Source organism: Geotrypetes seraphini, chromosome 5 (assembly GCF_902459505.1).
Source record: "Geotrypetes seraphini chromosome 5, aGeoSer1.1, whole genome shotgun sequence".
Lineage (NCBI taxonomy): Eukaryota > Metazoa > Chordata > Amphibia > Gymnophiona > Dermophiidae > Geotrypetes > Geotrypetes seraphini.
In genome coordinates this window covers 28169775-28190508 of record NC_047088.1, presented here as the reverse complement: position 1 = coordinate 28190508, position 20734 = coordinate 28169775, and the positions used below count along the sequence as shown (strand labels likewise).

Sequence of the window (20734 nt, the reverse complement as noted above, 5' to 3'; positions counted from 1 at the left end):
ATTTAGTACATAAGTTCTACGCGGGTTTCTCTTACCCAGGTGCATTATCTTGCATTTTTTAGCATTGAAGCCTAGCTGCCAAGTAGTTGACCATTGTTCCAGCAACAGTAGGTCGTGTGTCATATTATCAGGTAATAAGCTTTTGCCTACTATGTTGCAAAGTTTGGCGTCGTCGGCGAACAGTGATACCTTTTCCTCTAAGTCCTTGCGTCATATCTCTTATGAATAAGTTAAATAGAATCGGGCCCAGGACCGAGCCCTGCGGCACTCCACTGATCACGTCCGATGCTTCGGATGGGGTACCGTTCACCACCACCTTCTGAAGTCTACCGCTCAGCCAATCCTCAACCCATGTAGTTAGAGTGTCTCCTAATCCTATCGATTTCAGCTTGTTCAGTAATCTTCGATGAGGGACGCTATCAAATGCTTTACTGAAGTCCAAATATACCACGTCCAGTGACTCTCCGGCGTCCAGTTGTCTAGTAACCCAGTCAAAAAAGCTAATCAGATTGGATTGGCAGGATCTACCCTGGGTTAACCCGTGTTGGTGTGGATCACGCAGTTTTTCTTCGTCTAGGATTGTGTCAAGATTCTGTTTGATCAGTGTTTCCATGAGTTTACACACTATAGACGTGAGACTCACTGGTCTGTAGTTTGCTGTCTCTGTCCTGCAGCCCTTTTTGTGGAGTGGGATTACGTTGGCGGTTTTCCAGTCCAAGGGGACCCTTCCTGTGCTTAGGGAAAGATTGAAAAGAACAGATAATGGTTCTGCCAGGACTTCCCTTAACTCCCTGAGCATTCTGGGGTGTAGGTTATCCGGTCCCATGGCTTTGTTTACTTTGAGTCTTGATAGTTCGTCATAGACGCTACTGGGCGTAAATTCGAAATCTTGAAACGGGTCTTTCTGGTTATCTACCGTCTGCAGCTGTGGACCAGCTCCCGGCGCTTCGCCAGTGAACACTGAACAAAAGTATTTGTTTAGTAGTTCTGCCTTCTCAGAATCTGATTCCGCAAAGTTACCGTCCGATTGCTTCAGGCGTACTATCCCATCTTTGTTTCTTTTCCTGTCACTAATATAGCTGTCGCCACACTCCTGCAGCGTCGGAGAGAGTAGAACCATCGGCTCAGTTGTGATGATGTGATGCGTGTATACTGTATGTACTCGTATTGCAAGACTTTGCTCGTTTAGAACAGTCACTACACTCTTGCAGCGTCAGAGAAAGACGAACCATCGGCTCAGTTGTGATGTTTGTATACTGTATATACTTGTATTGCAAGACATTGCTTGTATACCAAGTCAAAATTTATTAAAATGTTTTGCTTGTCTTGCAAAACACTTGCAAACCTAGTTACTTGCAATCCAAGGTTTTACTGTATATCTAATATCCCTATAGTCCTTGAAGCAACAAAGTTAGGATTGTAAAAATAAAAAAAATCCTCTACTGAATACAAAGACTATTCATCCCAATTAAAGTTCCCATCCCATTCCTCTATTACAGCTAAACAACTAAGTAAATATGTAAGACCAGGAGAAAAAAAAGAAAGAAAGAGAAAAAAATGTCCCAAGTTACCAATGTTACACAAATGGGGAGTCCAATTGTCCAGGCTGAACACAGGGGAATATACTAACACTGTAGTTTTTTAGACTTATCTGTAACTTGCCTAGAACTCCACTTGTGAGGATTTGGCAGGATATAATTTATTTAGTCATTCAATTTTTTAGCCCATCCTCCCAAAGGAGCTCAGAATGGGTTACAAATCAGATACTCAAGCATGTTCCCTATCTGTCCTGGTGGGCTCACAGTTTATCTAATGTACCAGGAGCAGTGGAAGATTAAGTGACTTGCCCAGGGTCACAAGGAATAGCGCAGGGCTAGAACCACAACTTCAGGGTGCCGAGGCTGTAGCTCTAACCACTACCCCACACTCCCACATAACCGACGGCAGACACATTTATCTTTCATTAAGTAAACTGCTGCATCTCTAATCTGTTCCCCTAAAAGGGCCTTCAAACCACCACCACCCCTACTTACAAATGGCCTTATTTTTCTATGCAATCAGTTTTTCTATGCTATTAGTTAAGGAGCGTAGAAATACAAGTGCAAGAAAGTTTTTCACATTTATTAACTTGACCTCACCATTTCTAGACACTAGGCCCAAACCTGGTTGAAAGATTAGGTTTTCACCGATGGCATAGGTCAAGACAAAATTTGTAAGGATATGGATTTTCAGTTATCCCAGGGTATGGTTAACTGTGGGGCAGATTCCCTCCTTCAAAGGTTCTGTAATTTTTAGGTAGCCTTATCAAAAAAAATGTTATGTGTCCACCACCAACAACAGTTTTTATCTATTGCTTATGTTCATGGTTCTGAAATCACTCATCACAGCTCTAGACTGTTGCTTTATGATAGTGATACAAGTCTGGAATCCAAACCCCAATTTCCTATCTTTAAAAAAGTAGCTGCCTTGAAATTCCAGGTCTTTTATTGTTCCAAATAAATTTAAACTGCTTGTCCTGAAGGGAAAACAGGACATTCTTCCTGGGAACTGAAACTGGAAGATCCTAGACGGCTGTACCATTTTCAGGAAGTATGTTCATTTTAATAATGGTTCTTACCAAACCAAGATATAACATCAGTCGTTCCCATTTCTTTAAATAGTTTGGGGTAGTTAGAATTGAACAACCCCGCCTGTGCTTTGGTCAAATGAATCCCCAGGGATTTTATGATCTTCATTCACCTGAAAGGGAATGAGTTCTTCACAATATGTAGTGTGGCTCCATTTAGATTAATATAAATGAAAAAAAGAGCAGAGATCACCAAACCAAAAAAACCTCTGAAAAAAGGTCTATGTGATTCAGCAGTATTTACTGAGAATTCAATCATGTACATAAGATTCATAAAGAAAGGACCTAACAGGCTATGTTTCAGAGTGTCTACCTGCATCAGGGTCCATTGTCATCTGGATGTACAGGTGCAAGAAAGTTTCTCACACTTATTAACTTGACCTCACCATTTTTAGACACTAGGCCCAAACCTGGTTGAAAGATTAGGTTTTCACTGATTGGCATAGGTCAAGATAACTGAAAATCCATATCCTTACCAATCGCTTAAAAATTAAAATCAACATACATAAAAAATGTACAACAGAAACTTTAAGCTATGGTGTCAAACAAAGCTCCCAACAGTGTCTAGAATAAAACACTCCAGCTTTCCCTTTACTGACTTTGAAACCAGAGACTTTAAAGTACTTATCTGTATCTTTAATCAAATTTGGCAGGCTGGTTGTTGGGGATGTTAAAGACAACAAAATGCCATCTGCAAATGGACCCATCTTGAACTCCTGCATACATAAATTGAATCCCCTTAATATATGAATCCATTACTAGGGTGAATTGGTGATGATGGAAGGGAGATTAGACAGAGATGCCTCCTAAGAGAGGACATATCTGAACTACCAATGTTTAACATAACATAAGAACATAAGTAGTGCCATCTCCGGAACAGACCCTAGGTCCATCAAGTCCGGCGATCCGTAAACGCGGAGGCCCTGCCAGGTGTACTCTGGCATAGTGTTAGTCCCCATATCACTCTAAGCTTCTCATAAGGCGATGTACATCTAACTTACCCTTAAACCCTAGAACGGTGGATTCCTCAATTACCTCTTCTGGGAGAGCATTCCAGGTGTCCACCACTCGTTGCGTGAAGCAGAACTTCCTAATATTTGTCCTGAACTTGTCCTAATATTTGTCCTGAACTGTCACATTGGACATTGTAAATAATTTTTTATCCTGCTCTATTTGGTCGATTCCTTTCAGTATTTTGACAGTCTCGATCACATCCCCTCGTAGTCTCCTCTTCTCAAGGGAGAACAATCCTAATCTCTTAAGTCGTTCCTCATATTTCAAGTTCTCCATGCCCTTTATTAGCTTCGTTGCTCGTCTCTGTACCCTCTCGAGTATTTTTAAATCCTTCTTTAGGTATGGAAACCAATGTTGGACGCAGTATTCCAAGTGTGGTCTGACCATCACTCTATAAAGCGGTAGTATTACTTTCTCCGATCTACTCATGATTCCCTTCTTTATCATGCCTAGCATTCTATTCGTGTTCTTCGCTGACGCTGCACATTGCACCGACAGCTTCAGGGTCCTATCGATTAATACGCCCAGGTCCTTTTCCTGTTCGGTTTTTCCCAGAGTTGCATATTATACTTGTGTTCCTTGTTTTTTCTGCCTAAGTGCATCACTTTGCATTTTTCCACATTAAACTTCATCTGCCATTTATCTGCCCAATTCTCCAATCGGCTCCAATCCTTCTGTGATTTGATTGCCCAGCATAGCTTTATGTCATCTGCGAACTTGATGATCTCACTAGATGTTCCATCCTCCAGTTTCCCATTTATCTTAACATAAGCTCTAGAGTCTAAATACTGTCCACATGCCCATTTTCTGAACTAATCAACTACCCTACTTTTGATAGAACAGAATCTAGGAACTCCAAGTAGATTTTATAAAATGCTTTTTCTGCCTCAAATTCTTAGTAAGATAAGACGTTTCTATAAAATGTCTATTAAATCAATCATTCTGCAAATATTGTCCAAGGCCTGCCACAGTGCGTCTAATCCCACTTGATCTGGGAATGGGTTCATCAGACTGTATTCTGTAAATTATCCTAAAAGGCAGAGGGACTAATTCAACAACGAAGATCTAGTTTAACCCCCTCCCCCCAAACCCCCCCCTCTACTGACAGACCATCTAAACCCAGATCTTTCCCAAGGGATAAGGATTTGATAGCCCCTAGAACTTCAGTGGGTGTTACTGGTTCATGTAATTGGTCTCTCTGCATTTGTGATAAATAAATCCTAATCTATTGGGATTTATTAACCACTTTGGAAAGGAAATGCCACATTACTACTGTGTTTCCCCAAAATTAAGACCTATCCCGAAAATAAGCCCTAGCATGATTTTTAAAGATGCACCTAATATAAGCCCTACCCCCAAAATAAGCCCTAGTTAAGATCGACCCCCTAAAGCTCCCACCTGACTCCATCCCTGACACTAGTGCTGCCTGATTCACTGTAAAAAAAAAAAAAAAAAATCAGGCTCATCAATTCAGCAACCCCCACCCCGGTGAGACCTGACATACCTCCGCTCTGAGGCCTCCAAAAACAGCGGCGGCAGCAGCACTGTGAACGGGTTGCTTCGCAGTTTTCCTCACTGGGGCCAGCCCTTCCCTCTGCACCATCTTTCTATCCCTCCCTCCCTCCCATCCCCCTGTGCAGCAGAACCCCACTGACCCTCCCACCAGGAGACTGACATACCTCTGCTCCGAGGCCTCCAAAACAGCAGCAGCGCGGCCTTCCCCCTGCCGCATCACTGATCACTGGATTTATATTTATTATTTAGAAACCACTTTTACCCAAGCCAAAAAACAAAAAATACATACACAATAAAACAAGCAAAAATACTAAACTGCTTCCAGGACGAATTTCAAATAAACAAAAACATCAAACTGGGTTATAACATTCTCATCATTTTCTAAGCAAACCTTTATGAAGCTGGGCATGCAAGTAAAATAGATGCTTGCACAAATCATACTATTTAAAGACTATAAATAAGAGTTCATCTAAAGAAACCGAGCAGATGGGAACAGACAGGGTACTGTCGAATGGAGTGGAGGCAGTTTCTGATGCCTTAATCCAGGGGTGTCAAACTCAATCCAAACACAGGCTAAGTCGCGGGCCAGACCCTGCCCAGACCCCGCCCCCATGATATATTTCTCCCTTCATATTCGCTGTGATAAGGGATTAACAGACCCGCGAATACAGAAAAACCGCAAATAACTTTTTCACATGTTATTCGCTGTTTTTCTATTAAAAACCATTGTGAATATGGTGAAACCGCAAATAACATGGTGGGAGACCTGGCCTGTTCCTGAAGGAGAGGCAAAACACGGTGAAGAAAGTGCTGGGAATCAGCGATTTTCTCTGTAAACGCTTGGAATCAGCGATTTCACTATGCACGCTGATGTAATTTGGGGGGAGGAGCCAGCAAGCTAAAAACCGCAAATAATCGAAACCGCGATTGCTGAAACTGCGAATACGGAGGAAGAAGTGTAATACTAATTATAACTCAATTTTTTCCATTCATTTTTCATATATATATATATATATATACATACACACACACAACATAATCTTATTACACATAATGGTTAACCACAAAATTAAACTACATAAAGCACACTGTATGCTTCTCAACATTCATTCCTACCAGAACACAGATAACCCCTATGCAAATATGGGACCAAAAAATAAAAGTACTAATACAGTGGAACTTTGGTTTACAAGCATAATTCGTTCCAGAAGCATGCTCGTAAACCAAATTGTTCGTATATCAACGCAAGTTTCCCCATAGGAAGTAAAGGAAACTCGCTTGATTCGTTCCCCCCCCCCCCCGAGGCCACCAGCGCTGCTCCCCCCCCCCCCAAAGAACCAGCATCGCTCTCCCCCGCGTGAAATCAGCATGCCCCGCCAGCCCAAACAGAAGCCTTATCCCATCTGGCACCGGCACGCAGCCCCAGGACATGCTGGTGCCGGTGAATGAAGATCCTTCCTGTTGCCTGGGCCTTGAGCATTTGCGCATGCTCAGTGCCTTCTGGCTCTTGCTCTCTCTGAGATTCTGTGGGCTGCGTGCTGGTGCCAGATGAGGTACGGCTTCTGGGCGGGCGGGCGGGCGAGCGGAGGATGCTGGTTCGTGAACGGGGGGGGGGGCATGCAGGTTCACGCGCGGGAGGAAGCAATGCTCACAAATCATGTCAACGCTTGGTTTGCGAGTCACGCTTTGCGAGAATGTTTTGTTCATCTTGCAAAACACTCGCAAACCAAGGTTTGACTGTATATTTTAAAAAACACCCTAAGATTCAAGATTCTGCATGCAGTACAACCCCCAGAGAAAAAGAAACAAATTTATTTCTTCCTGAGCAGTGCAAAAGATAGCAGATTAAAATGTTCAAAGCTCAATTCAGACACTAACTTGAAAGTAAAAGCATTCCCCCTACCTTTGTTGTCTCCCTCCCTCCAAGCTGTGCCTCCCTCCGGCGGGTGTCTAACCTTCTGGCCGGCTCAAACCTGGCCGTTTTATGCGGCCCACGGTCCAATGCCCCTCGGTGTCATCTTATGGCAGGCTCCCTCCTCACAGCCGTAGTGTGCACATTGCCGCATGCGACTCCTCATGCGTCCTGCACCTGAATCGGAAGCCTTCTCTCTGACGTTGCAACATCAGAGGGAATGCTTCTGAAATGTGGGACGCACAAGGAGCCGCTGCACGTGGCTCCGTGCACATTATGGCTGTGAGGAGGAGGGAGCCAGTCACAAGGTAAAACTGGGGGCATCAGACCGAGGGCTGCATACAACGACCAGGGGGATTTGGCCCACGGGCCTTGAGTTTGACACCTGTGCCTTAATCTGTGGTTGCTGTTTCCATTCAGATCTCTCTCCAACTATAACCAAACAGTACCCAGCACACAAATTTCCAGTACAGTATGTGCTGTTCCCTACCGTTAATGCTACAAGCCACACACAGCTCTCATCCTGCTGCTCTGCCTTATCCTTTTTGAGCACCCTGATTTAGTAACCATAGCCATGCTTTTATTCTTCTCTTACAAGTCCCCTGGAACCCAGAGACTGAAAATGTCTACTCTGAATATTAGAAAAATCTGGGATCAAATTCAGGTATAACCCACCGAATTTCATTCTCCAGGATATGCCTGGGTTAATTACAGATATCCAAGGGATCAGGATTTTTCAGCCTGCTCTAAAAGTCTAATTTATATCCAATGGGACCATTAATATCTAATAATTACTAAAAAGACACTGTGATTTCCCCTTAGTAAAGCAAAATTTCTTTATTCTGGAGGAAAAAAGGCCACAGTTACATTTCAGGTAGTGGCACTTAGTACTTTCAAAGATGTCTCTTGCTATTTACTTAGCTTTCCCTTTATTTTTTTATATATATCTTATTTATTTATCACCAGGAAGAGGATTCACTAACTTGTAAGATGTTGTGGAAATATGCAAATTTTTTTTTACATGTTACTGGTTCATTTAAAAACACTACCGACCCCTCCGAAGGGGTTTTTTTATGGTGGTGTTTTTTCTTATATCGGCATTATATTGGCATTACTTGTAGTGGTGGAGGGGCTTGTGTGTTTCAATGACTCGGAGGGTTATGTTGTAGGGCTCCCATTATTAGACTGGTTTCTCCTCAGGGATGAAGAGTGTCCCACATGAAGACTAAGATGGTGTTATGAACAGTTGCTCGAGCCGGAGCTCCATGGCTTATCGAAGTTGAAGGCTTTGGTGGCCTCCCTTTTGTTTAGTGATGGGGAAGAGAAGGGGGAAAGTGTGTCAGTTCCCTCCTGCACAGACTTCTACCCCGCAGCTGAAGCAGTTCAATTTAGAAGGCTTTTGTACTTCGACTTGTTCAGGTAAAGTGGACTCTTCAGCTCATCTGTTGGTGGGATTCATCTGGCAGCAGTATAGACAGGGTCTCCCTGAGCCCCGCTCTTGTATTGGCCCTGCCACAACCAGGACATTTTTCCAGTGCCAGTGGAGGTAGTGATTTGCCCAGGAAGGAATCTTTACCGGGTCTCACTTGGAGGGCCTTCTGACTTTGGATTTCAACCCAGGAACATCGTTGGACAAGGGGAAGACTCAGAGGAGCAGAAATTACCAACTCCCTCAGAGAAAGGAATGACTGTAGAAGTGGTGTCTGTGCTCAAGGACGAATATAGTGACTTTGGATGCACTATGGGATGCCATACAAATGTTGAATTCTTCGATAGAAGTGGCTACTAATATTTCTTCTGAGATTTCTAATGTGAAGAGAGCTCTGAATGTTCATGTTCACATATATAACAAGGAAAAGGCTTACTATTTATCTGTCAAAGCCATGGGACAGAGCTAGCCCAAATGTATCATCTGAAATGGGATTAAATTTAACTGAATTTTTGGAGTCATCTTTGTGACCTTTGCTTTAGATTTGGACAGGAATGTTGTTCTGAAATTGTTTCTTCGTTATATGAATCAAATGTTTTTGGGTTCCAAAGTCAGAATATTTCCTGATATTTCTAAGTGTACCCAGAAAGACAGCAGAAGTTTCTGGGTTTGTGCCTTATGGTGCAGGTTCTGGGAATGTCTTTGTGATTTCCTTGTTTGTACTGTTATATTTTTTTTAGGACATTTATTGAATTTTGTGGTTTCTAAAAAAGAACTGAAAGTGATTGCATGATTGTCTCTACATAATGTATACTGCAGAGCTGGCTGAGACATTTTCCCTAATTAGGTTTCTGCTCTGAAAAAAAACATCTTTTAAAATTTAAATTTCCTTTTCTTGGTCTCAATTGCCTTTGATATGTGAGCGATAGTGAATATTAATTTTCACTTGCTGAATTATTGTTACCATATTTCTGTATTTCTAAGAATTACATTGTGAGGCGATTGTATAAAACATAATAAAAATAAATAAAATACAATATAGACCTAATAACATGGCTTAACATGAGATCACTTATAACAAAGTCAAATATCTTAGACCCCAAATCGGTATTAAATAGTGCCTACAGTATATTCAAATAGCTCTGAGGGATATAGATTTTGTGTTAAACTCTGCAAATTCACACAAACATTTTTTTTTTGTGAAAACTAAAAATCACAACAAAGTTCTTCCAACCTCCCCATCCAGTTCTGCCCAAAAGCAGAGCAAAAGCTAAAGCTCTGCCCCATCTGCTTGGTAATGTTAATCAAGTAGAGCACAAGCCAAAGCAAACAGCACAACAGAATTATCAGATAAAGGACCAAGTATAACAGATGACTGGGGACATTAAATTTAATTTAAAAAAAACCCCAACAAACCACCACAACACAACAGCTGAATTATAAACTGCAATTATAAAAAACAGAATAGAGATAAGAAAGTTCAGGCTGAAGGGAGACCTTCACAGAGGATGACTGCATCACGAAAGTCTCACGACTACTAATGCAGCAGATCCTTTATCTACAACAGATCGCCCATCCTTCAGAAGTCCTGCTCCATGTGGGTTAACATTTGCAAATTACCCAGAGCCAGGCATACCAAGGGTTTTCTATGTTATGGCAATGAATGAATACTTTGGTCAGCTGGCCCTCTCTCTCAAATGTTTAATACAGGACATAGCAGTCCGAGAAAACCAAATACACTCAGGCAGTAAGCAACCTATTTCCCCTTCTGCAAGATCATTTTAGATCATTTCATCTCGTTTATTGGCTTGATATACTGCCTATAAATTTACAATAATAATAATTAAAAAAAAAAATCATCCTCCAATAAGAACATAGTGAAGAGAAAACATACATAAAATCTAATCTATTAACATCTCATAGTAAAACTACCTATTAGTTCTTTGTTTCGTGCCTCTATTTCTTCCAGCAGAGTTTCAGGGGTGCAGGCCAACTTCTCATCATCTGCACTGTAGTTCTCCAAAAATTTTCTGTATTCGGGATCTACAGAGGAAAATGGCAACAGTTTACCATGACCTGTAGAGGCAGAAGACGCTCTAACATGATCGTGTAGTGATCCACAAGAAATTCTCAAAACGAGGGAGCTTCAAGGGAGGGGGGTGACAAATGCCGAGGCAAACCTACTTCATAAATATATTCTTATCAGCCTAAACTGTGACAAAGGGGTCCTTTTACAAAGGCACGCCAAATGCTAACGCATGCATGTTAGTCTATGGACGCGTTAGCATTTACATATATTTAGCAAGCACTAAAACAGTTAACGTGCCTAATAATGATTCAAGAAAAAAAAGGTTAATGTTTAGCTGACATTTCTTGCTATGAGAAATTTCAGTATTCTTTCCCATCATCTAGAACGGAGGAAATGCTCATCAGCTAGCCAATAGATTTCTCATGTTACCTTTCAAACCTGATAGTCAAAGGCCACAACATAAAGAAGGCCAAATCAGTACTCTGTTATTAGCCACTTTGCTGAGTTTCTATCACACTAGTATCCATCACTCCCTTTTACATACTCTCTTTTACTAGCATAAAAAAGAAAACTATGGTGATCAGTGCTGCCTCTCTTCCTCTATCAATTCTGGGCAAAAATGAGTCAACCACCAAGTTGAAGGTGGTACATTAAGTTAGTCCAATAAAAAAGGATCTTCCCTCTTATTGGTACAGGAGGAATATGTTTCATTGTGTTGTGATGTAAGAATTGGAAGGAGACGAGGTGGTCCTTTAAGCGAAGGAACAGTATTTTCAAGATATGGGAACCCTAAATACAAATCCTATATTTGATAACAGATATTGAATAAGCTGGAGAGCCTCTCAGAACACCACAAAGAGCCTTCCTTTACTGCAGTTACCAGAGACCTTAAGGAATGAAAAATGGAAGGGGGAAGAAGGTAGGGATACTTGAGAGAAGAGGGAGTAGAGATCAGGTGAGGTGGGAAAGGGGATTTATCACGGAGGGCATAAGAATCCAACCTTCAATGGTTTTGGTATTAGGTGGGTAAGGGTTCTCTTGTATCTAGATGGGGGGGAGTACTTGGATGGAATTTTCTGTCTGGATTTCTCCAATAAGGATTGCACCAACTGTATTCTCCATTGATTCAGAGGCAATGGGGAAGTTCTTGTATCTTATGTGGCAGATATAGGGGGGGAGGGTGTGAAAACAATTTTTTTTAAACCCTGTTAAACTTGCTGTTGATTTTACCTTAAAAACTATGTTGAATGTTCTTTTTCTTGTTTCATCCAGGGTGCTGGTTTATATCACTAAAAGTATTACATCCTAAAACAGTACGATGTACAACTTGTTTGTTGACTCATTTCCACTTATCCAAGTAGATTATCAAGGTAATCACAATTCTCCTGTCAAGGTTCAAACTCACCACAGCCCGGTACAATTTGTTTAATATGAAGGAGTTCTACCATCATTTTTGATATAATGTTAAATCTAGAAAAAGCTAGCCGTGTTGGAGCATTCCTTTAATATTCTGTGCCAAGCACAGAGGACACTTTTAGCAAGAGTAAAGCATCTGTCACAGCAGAATACCATCTATGTGAAAACAGGTAAAGAAGCTCTTTTCACTACGATCCAATATCATCATACCTTCTTCGATGGTTCCACATTTGGCATCCTTTTTCTTACTCTTCTTTTTGGCAACTTTCTGGAATGGTGCAAATTCTACTATGGCGGCGTACTCCTGACCTGTTAGACAAACATTCAAATCCAGATGATATTCCACTGTCCTACACAACCTCCCAATCTCAAAATGTTAACACTCTTGAACTCTAAGTTTACCTTTCTGATCAATAAAAACATATCCATCAAAGCGATCCCTGAACAAAACAATGTCATCTTGATTCTTAAAGTTGATATATGCTCTGGAAAACATGTGAGGAAACAAGCTGTGGAAAGAAATCAACATTTTAGAACTACTGCAAAACAATCTTATTGATGGACACTATTCGTAAGCTGAAAAAGGCAGCATTAAAAGATTTAACACAACAAATGGCCATGTCCTTAGTTTTCTTATGGAACAATCAAGAGATGTTTGACTGAAAATTATCCGTGGATGAACAATACAGCAACACAACAGAAAGGATCTGTTATACTTCACTGAATAGGGAGGAGGTTGTGCATGGCCCTACTTTAGTTTTGGTAAAAAAAAAAAAACAACCCACCAACACAAAAAACTGCTTTATAGAAGGTAAATTAAAGCTTACTTCCTAATTTTCTTTCCTTTAGTAGTACCAGATCTGTCTAAAAACCTATGAATGTTGTATCCACCCTACAAGCTGATGGACACAACATCCACAGGTTTCTGGACTGATCTGGTGCTGATGCTAAGGAATTTGCTAATTGCTGTTGCCACAATGCTCTTCATATGCTGAACAGAAAAAGAGAGGGAGGGGGCAAAGAAGAAAGGGGAAAAAATCCTTTCAAATACATAACATAATATTCAGAGATCTTTGGTTCCCAAGCTTGTAACCTGCTCAAATCACTAATGAGTGAGATTTTGAGACCTTGATTCACCCAGCCATGCCCAGTCACTCTTGTCACCACAGATCAGGTCTTCTCAACCGAGTCTTTGGGACAAACACATCCAGTTAGGTTCACATGATATTCACAATGAATATGCACAAGATGAGGCAATACATGCAAATAAATCACTGTGTAGATATCCCGAAGCCCCAATTGACTAGATGTCTTCCAAGGACCAACTTAAGAACCATTGCCTTAGACCAGTGTGTGGCACACACACTGGTGAGGAGAGTCGTCCACACCAGCTGACTGCCTACAGGACGTGCCTCTTGTGGCGTGAGGCATGTCCTGTAGGAAGTCAGCTGGTGCAGATGACTCTCCTCCTGGCCAGCTTCTCTCCTCCTCTCCCCGCACCTCCTGGATCCCTCCACCGAAGCGGGTTGCACCGCAGCCAGATGGGCCTCTGCGCATGTGCGAACGTCAACATAATGATGTCACACATGCACATGACATTATCTCATCAATGTTCGTGCACTTCCAGCCAGGGCACTGGATTTAGTATGCCGCTTGCCGGACGGTTTGCAAGACACTGCCTGAGAGGCTGAGACTCTATTCAGTCTTTGGTTATTACCATTACTCTGTGTATCTTTCTATGTTTGCTTGAACTACACACATTTTTAGTTTGCTTCTACCTCTGTATTTCATGATAGCCAAGAGACCTTTTGCTTACCTTGAGTCATTAGAAAAAAATTCAAAGTAGTCATGCTCAGGTAAAGGCTGGAGGTGCTCTTCAAGTTGTTCCCTGGTCAGGCTGGGGGGCAAGCGCCGAATCACCACCTTCATGAAACAAAACACCCAATGGTAAGAAAGAGCATGGTTTCTTTTTCTGTCCTAAAAGTCATTTCCGGATAACTCACAGAAACAACTACTCCAGCAGGAAGTGTGCCCTGGCATTATAGTCATGCTTTGATTTATTATAAATGAAGTGCATTTTAAAAATAGAAATGTTGGTCTCCATCTTGAAGTAAATCTGGTACAGTTTTTATTTTACTAATAAACTTCTGCCACAATAAATTAACTTTCTCAGCAAGTTCTTAAGCTTGTCACTCATTTGTCATAAGGTTAACTGGTGTTGTTAAAGTTGTATGATTGTACACCATCTTGATTGACATTTTTCAATGTCAACGAAAGGCTTTATAAATTTTTATAAGACAGACGGACAGTTGTGCAGTTTGACCAAAGGAGAATCTCCATTAACTTGTACCAACACAACTATTACATAACCTATTACAAGTATTCCCTTGACACAGATACCAGAGGAATTAAAATACAACTCATCTTGGACACTTTTACAGAGGCACCTTGTAAAAGTAAAAGTGTCCAAGATGAGTTGTATTTTAATTCCTCTGGTATCTGTGTCAAGGGAATACTTGTAATAGGTTATGTAATAGTTGTGTAAATCTGATACAATTTGAATGAATCATGTTTATGAATCAAAATGCAGGAGACCCAGATTCTGTTCCCTGAGCTGATGGAGATTACTGCTGAGGTAACCCCCTGAGAGACCCCCTGTCTCAAGCACTACATGACAGGGATACCTGGTGACCAGATTGAGGTTCCAAAAAGAGCTGCAGTTTGATTGCTGAGCTAAAGGAGTGGAGGACACCCCCCACCCCAAGTACAGACTGGGTCTGACCGAGGAGCAGGAGAAATCAAAGGAACAAAAGACAACTTATAATCAGTGAGTCCTTCTTTTTATTTATACAGTTACGATGGGGACTGAATGTTTCTTCTATCTCAGTACAAATAAGATCTGATTATCCATGAGGTATGAAACAGATTTTGCATCTTTATACAATTTCAGAGATTTTTTTCTTATTCATCCTTTTCAAGCTTAAACACCTAGAATGAAGTTAATTATAGCCTGATCATCGGGGATACAAATGTGCCCTGTAAAAAGCAATATTCCTAATATAGTACCCTCCTACCCTGCTCTTTGTGTAATCACCTCATACTTTCATGTCTGTCATCAAGTGCAGCCATGAAATTAATTGTGGTTTAAGGACACCTACAACCCTTCTCCACATAGCTGTTTCAGCCTGATATTTTCTCACAGAATTGTACTATGCTACTGACCAAGCAGAGCACAGAAAGGGATCTGTTGTCTCCAGATTCTGATATAGTCCAAAGATTTCAAACCTGTGCCTCTGCTTAATTATATATCTCTTGTCCCCTACAGGAACTCTATAATGATTAACTCAGCAAGGCAGAGCAGTGGAAGATAAATAGCCTGGCATAAGACTAGCTTTACGTCAACAGTAGTCACCCTGTCAAGTCTCTGAGGAGAGGTTGTTACGGACACTTGCTGCCAGGCCCCTATGATCTGTGACCAGAGTTTTATTTTCTATGCCTATGTCTGAAGAATAAAGGCCCCATGGAGCAGAGTGCAGAACCTTACTCAGTCAGAAATAGTCCTCAGGAACATAAGAGTTGCTATACTGGGACATACCAATGGCCGACCCAGGTCACAAGTACCTGGAGTAAAACAGATTTTAAGCTGCTTATCCTAGAAATAAGCAGTGGATTTCCTCAAACCATTTCAATAATGGCTTATGGACTTTTGTTTTAGGAAATTATCCAAACCTTTTTAAACATTTTGTATACAAACAGAGGGAAGAGATTTGAGTTGTGCTCTTGCACAAATTAGCAAGTCCTCAGACTTTACTCTTGTGATATCCATCATCAATTTAAAAATATATATCCAGTTATTTACTTGGATTTAGTTCATAATTATTCAATAGCAGCTCAGGACAAGTTGTGCTCATGCAGTAAATACTTCCCTGTTCCTGTAGAACTTAGAATTTTAAATTTGAACCACACGCAATAGAGAGTTAAAGTGATTTGTCCAAGATCACAAGGAATGTTGGTGGGATTTGAACCATGGCTTCCTTTGTTCAGCCTACCATGCTAATCACTAGGCCACTCCTCCACTAATCTGCATCATGTGTGCACTTAGGTTTAGTTGTAAATCATAAGCTTTCTGTTATTTCCAACATTTAATCACTGATCCCAGCACTGTATCCTGTATCCCTTGCACTATGGGTTACATGCACTAAAGATACTGACTGGATCGCTGTTGGTCGATTCTCCAACAGCAATCGATTTGCTTTCCAGTTTACATGCAAATGATTTGCACGGAGCGATTGACACACTCGCACAGCACTAACAGCAGTGACAGGGGAAGCAGCCTCCTGTCACTGCTGTTAGAGCTTTTTTTTTTTTAAATGTGTGTTACACAATCTGTCCCAGTAAAAAAAAAAAAAGCCCCCACCCCACCAGGCCAGGCATCCCTGAGTCACTGTCCCCTCCCAAACCCCCCAAAAATGGCAGAAGGGATGCCCACTCCCTTTTGCCACCAGCCGCAGCTGCCCCCCAGAACCTTTTTAAAAAAGTTGGAAGCAAGAAGCTCGCTCTGAAGTTCCTGCTTCAGGCCACCAGTCCTAAATGACAGGCCTTCCTCTCCCCGGTGCATCATGTGATGCATAGGAAGGAGCCAAAGGCCCTGATTGGTTCAGTTGCTAAGGCCCCTCCCAAGTGGAGGAGTCTTAGGTATCTGAGTCAATCAGGCCTTAGGTATCTCCCTCAGTATCCTGGATACAGAGAGAGGTGCCTAAGGCAGCCTGAAGCAGGAGCCTCAGAGGCCAAATCCCACAGATCCTTCCAGCATTCACTTCACTGCCTAACCACACTTCCAGACTGAGATGAGGGATTTTCAGATATAGGAGAACTTGTTAGACTTAGACCAATGGCTGTGTCATGTGTGCATTTATGAATAAAAAAGGGAATCTGTACTTTCTAGAAGCTTGGCTTATAAGAACATTATAACCATAGGTTTTCCTGTTATGGAATATGCGACTAGGAAATATGAATACATAAATATAACATAATATGCACAATAAGAAAATGTAATGCAAATTAATGAAATATAAGCTATATTTATGCTTATTAAAATATTTGATATCCTGCATATGCTTAAAAAGGTCTAAGTGGATGTTTAAATAGCTGGTCTGTAGTAACATAACTCCGTGACTGAGTGTGTGGCACAGTGGTTAGAGCAGTGATTCCCAAACCTGTCCTGGGGGACCCCCAGCCAGTCAGGTTTTCAAGATATCCTTAATGAATATGCATGAGAGAGATTTGCATATAATGGAAGTGACAGGTATGCAAATCTCTCTCATGCATATTCATTAGGGATATCTTGAAAACCTGACTGGCTGGGGGTCCCTCAGGACAGGTTTGGGAACCACTGGGTTAGAGCTACAGTCTCAGCACTCTGAGGTTGTGGGTTCAAATTCTGTGCTGCTCCTTGTGACCCTGAGTAAGTCATTTAATCCCCCATTATCTCAGGTACATTAGACAGAGTATGAGCCCACCAGGACAGGTAGGAGAAAATGCTCGAGTACTTGAATGTAAACCATTTAGGCTATAAGTGGTATGCAAATGCTTAAAATAAATAAAAATAATAACAAAACAAAACAGAAAAGAACACCAATTCAGATAGAAAAGAAAGAGACCAGTCATATAACACAAGTAGACAATCTCTCAAGAACAAGGCTGTGTCATACTATAGTTACGGGGGCCCCCCCACAGCAACCATACCCCTCAGGACAACGATATGTTAAATGCCAATTCAAAAAAAAAAAAAAAAAAAGCCTTCCTGTTTGAGGCTTGTGTAGATAAGGACAGAGTTGACAGGGCCAGAGCTCAGAGACAGGGAGGAGACACCGCATCCCCGTTTTTGAAGGGATATTTATATACTTTTAAGTTTCCCTCCTGATTAGACAACTTAGGACACACTGGGCTTACACTGAAAGTGCAGGCCTCTAAATATCACACGCAATCACAGGAAATTCGGAAACCCAGCTTTAGCCAGAAGTCTCCCTCCAACAGTCAAGATCGTGTCTCATCCCATCCCCGAAAGCCAAAACTGGATAATCCCCAGTTAAACGAAAGAAAAGTTAACCACAAAAAAAAAGCTTGAATTGTGAAATCAGCTGTTTATCTTGTGCAAAGCAACAAACACAGTGCTACTGCGATCACTATTATGGTTGACCAGTGCGTGCTCTCTCTTGTTTAATTCCCATTGATTGCTCCCCCAAGGCTCTACCAGAGAATCTTCCGCCTCTAGCTCCGCCCCCCTCCGTGACGTCACCGAGGAACGGCCTGCTCTCGCCTCAGCCCGCCGCTCACCTTACTCAGAGTTTCCTTCTTCTCCTTCACCCTCTCCGGCTTCTCTAGGTCCTCGACCCGCACCTCCGCTCTCCTCTCTTTGGGTTTCGCGTTCTCCTTGTCTTCCTTCATGGCTGCGTTGCAACAGAGGGGCGCTTTTCCTCCGCTGGAGTGGGGTCCGCAGTGGGCTCAGGCATCGAGCCCGCTCGTCCGAGCCGCCATCGCGCTAGCCTGCGAATACAAGATCGCGCGAGACTTGGTTCTTAAAGGGACATGAACACGTTCAGTGGAGGGGAGTTCCCAAAACCTAGTGGGGTAGTCATTTACTGGAAACCGAGCCAAGGGGGTCTAGCCGCCTTTGAAATGTAACCTGCTTTGCTTTCCAAATGATAAGACTGTTCAAGTAGTTTGCTTCTAAATATAAGCCTTTGGGGATATTCAACAGTGAACTGGACTGTCAATTTTTAGAGTGTTTTCTTCTTTCCCCAGAACAGATTCTCACTCACTTCCCAGTCACCGATTGAGTGAGATCACACGAGTTTTTAAAGGGCTCATTTGTTCAACCAGTTTGTTCTAGTGACCTCCCATGTTCTACCTGGGTTTGGATCTTGGGTATTCATGTACAAGCAACCAGGCAGTAGTCTCTCTAAGACAAGCAGCAAAGAAGCTTGTGTGTACGAGTAGCTTCGAGGCAGACTCTCCCCCTGGATGTTTAAATAGCTGGTCTGTAGTAACATAACTCCGTGACCAAAAATACAAGATCAGGGAGATAAAAATCCTTCAAGAGCAATTAATCCCAAAAGTTTTAAGGCTCTTTTAAAGATTCATACCAAATTTCTTGGTTGCAAAAATAAATCCAACTTAAAAGAGAGATAAGCTTACCTTGGATCAGTTACCACTGGCACTCCTTTATTAGTTTTGTAAATAAGTTTGTCCTATAGCGGTATAGAAAGTGTGGAATAAATGAATGATTAAATAAATGTTCAGGGATTCATTTGTCTTTTTTTTTTTTGGTAATTATAACTAGTAGCTTATGGCAAGTTACATTTCAGGATTTTCCCTAGTTCTAGAGGCTTACAAGTAATAAGGAATACTTACTAAGCTGTAATAAAAATGCCTTTTACCATTGTGTTATTTGCTGTGGGAGTTATTAACCTGACTCTCCTGATAAATATACATTTGGCAATTGCTGCAGCTGGGGTCAGTGAAATATGTAGACCAGAAGGTCCAAACTGAGCCTTTCTTTTAAAGATGATAGTTGCTCCACTCTTCCATCCTCCTTTCAAACTAATGGCGTAAATAACATTTAAATATCTCTCTTGCAAGGATCCCTTTCTTGTAGCAATCACCTTGGTCAGATGAGTCATTCCTCTACAAAATTCATAGAAATTGCAGATCAGGCTTTCTGTTTGTCCTCTTTTCATAATAAATCTGTTGTTGTTTTTGTCTCCTCTCCTTCTTTTGGATCTTCTAGTCATAATCTAGTGGCAATTCTGTCCTAATCTAATGCTCGGATTGATTTCTCAAGATAGTCTTGTTTTTGTGTGATGACTCCTATCTTCTGCAACCACTCCCCTTCATACATCTGTCTTGAGACTTCTTTCTTAAAATTTAAGACAGCATTGTAAATCTATTATTTCATGCAGGCTCATTTACCCACAATTTTGCTGTCCCATACATGCTACTTACCCTTTTTCAGTGACCAAGCACAGGCAGCAGTGTCACTACTCCCTTTCTTCACAGGTGTGTGACTTTCATGCCCTACGTTGTGTCTCTTACAAGTATAATACTATTTTAATGTTCAGGTAAACTGTTTGATGCTGTAGATTATTTTGAAGTGCAGCCTAGGCCTCCTTCTGTGTTCATCCCCATAATCCTTTCCCCCTACTATTTTATTATAAACCACTTAGATATGTATTTTGCTTAATATGCAGCATAGATCATTTAAAATTTTAAGCTCCAAGCTCATGGCTACTGTTATCTTCATATTCAGTCTTTCCCTAACTGAGGCCCCCTTTTATCAAGCCGCATTAGGGGTTTTTATCGCCGGTCACTGCGCTAAAAGCTCTGACACTCATAGAATTTCTATGTGCATTAGAGCTTTTACCGCAGCGGCCTGTGATTTAAAAACCCCTAACATGGCTTGATAAAAGGGTCTAAGTGTTCCTGCAAACACATAAGAACATAAACATTGCTACTATTTGAGTTTATGCCAGGTACTTGTGACCTGGATTGGCCACTGTTGGAAACAGGATACTGGACTGGATGGTCTATTGGTTTGATCCAGTATAGCTATTTTTATGTTCTAAGCCCAGTATCTTGTTTTCAACAGTGGACAATCCAGGTCACAAGCACTTGGCAAGATCCTAAAGGAGTAAAACATTTTTATGCTATTCATCCTACAAATAAATAGTGGATTTTTCCAACTCCATCTTAATAATGACTTATGGACTTTTCTTTTAGGAAATTGTTCAAACC

The 20734-nt window shown here is 41.4% G+C and overlaps 1 protein-coding gene across 3 annotated transcripts in view; it reads right to left on the bottom strand.

The window, feature by feature from the left end:
• UPF3B (UPF3B regulator of nonsense mediated mRNA decay) overlaps positions 1-20734 on the bottom strand; it is a 46366-nt gene that overhangs the window by 17314 nt on the left and 8318 nt on the right. For 2 of the 3 annotated variants that reach the window (XM_033945537.1, XM_033945536.1), the window contains 4 exons: positions 13758-13864; positions 12344-12450; positions 12152-12250; positions 10429-10539 (listed from right to left, as the gene is read on the bottom strand). In XM_033945537.1, coding sequence (XP_033801428.1) covers positions 10429-10539; positions 12152-12250; positions 12344-12437 — 304 coding nt within the window. In that variant the 5' untranslated portion in view covers positions 12438-12450; positions 13758-13864. Of the gene's footprint in view, positions 1-10428; positions 10540-12151; positions 12251-12343; positions 12451-13757; positions 13865-18277; positions 18488-20734 lie in introns of those variants that run through there. The other variant, XM_033945535.1, reaches the window with a different exon arrangement.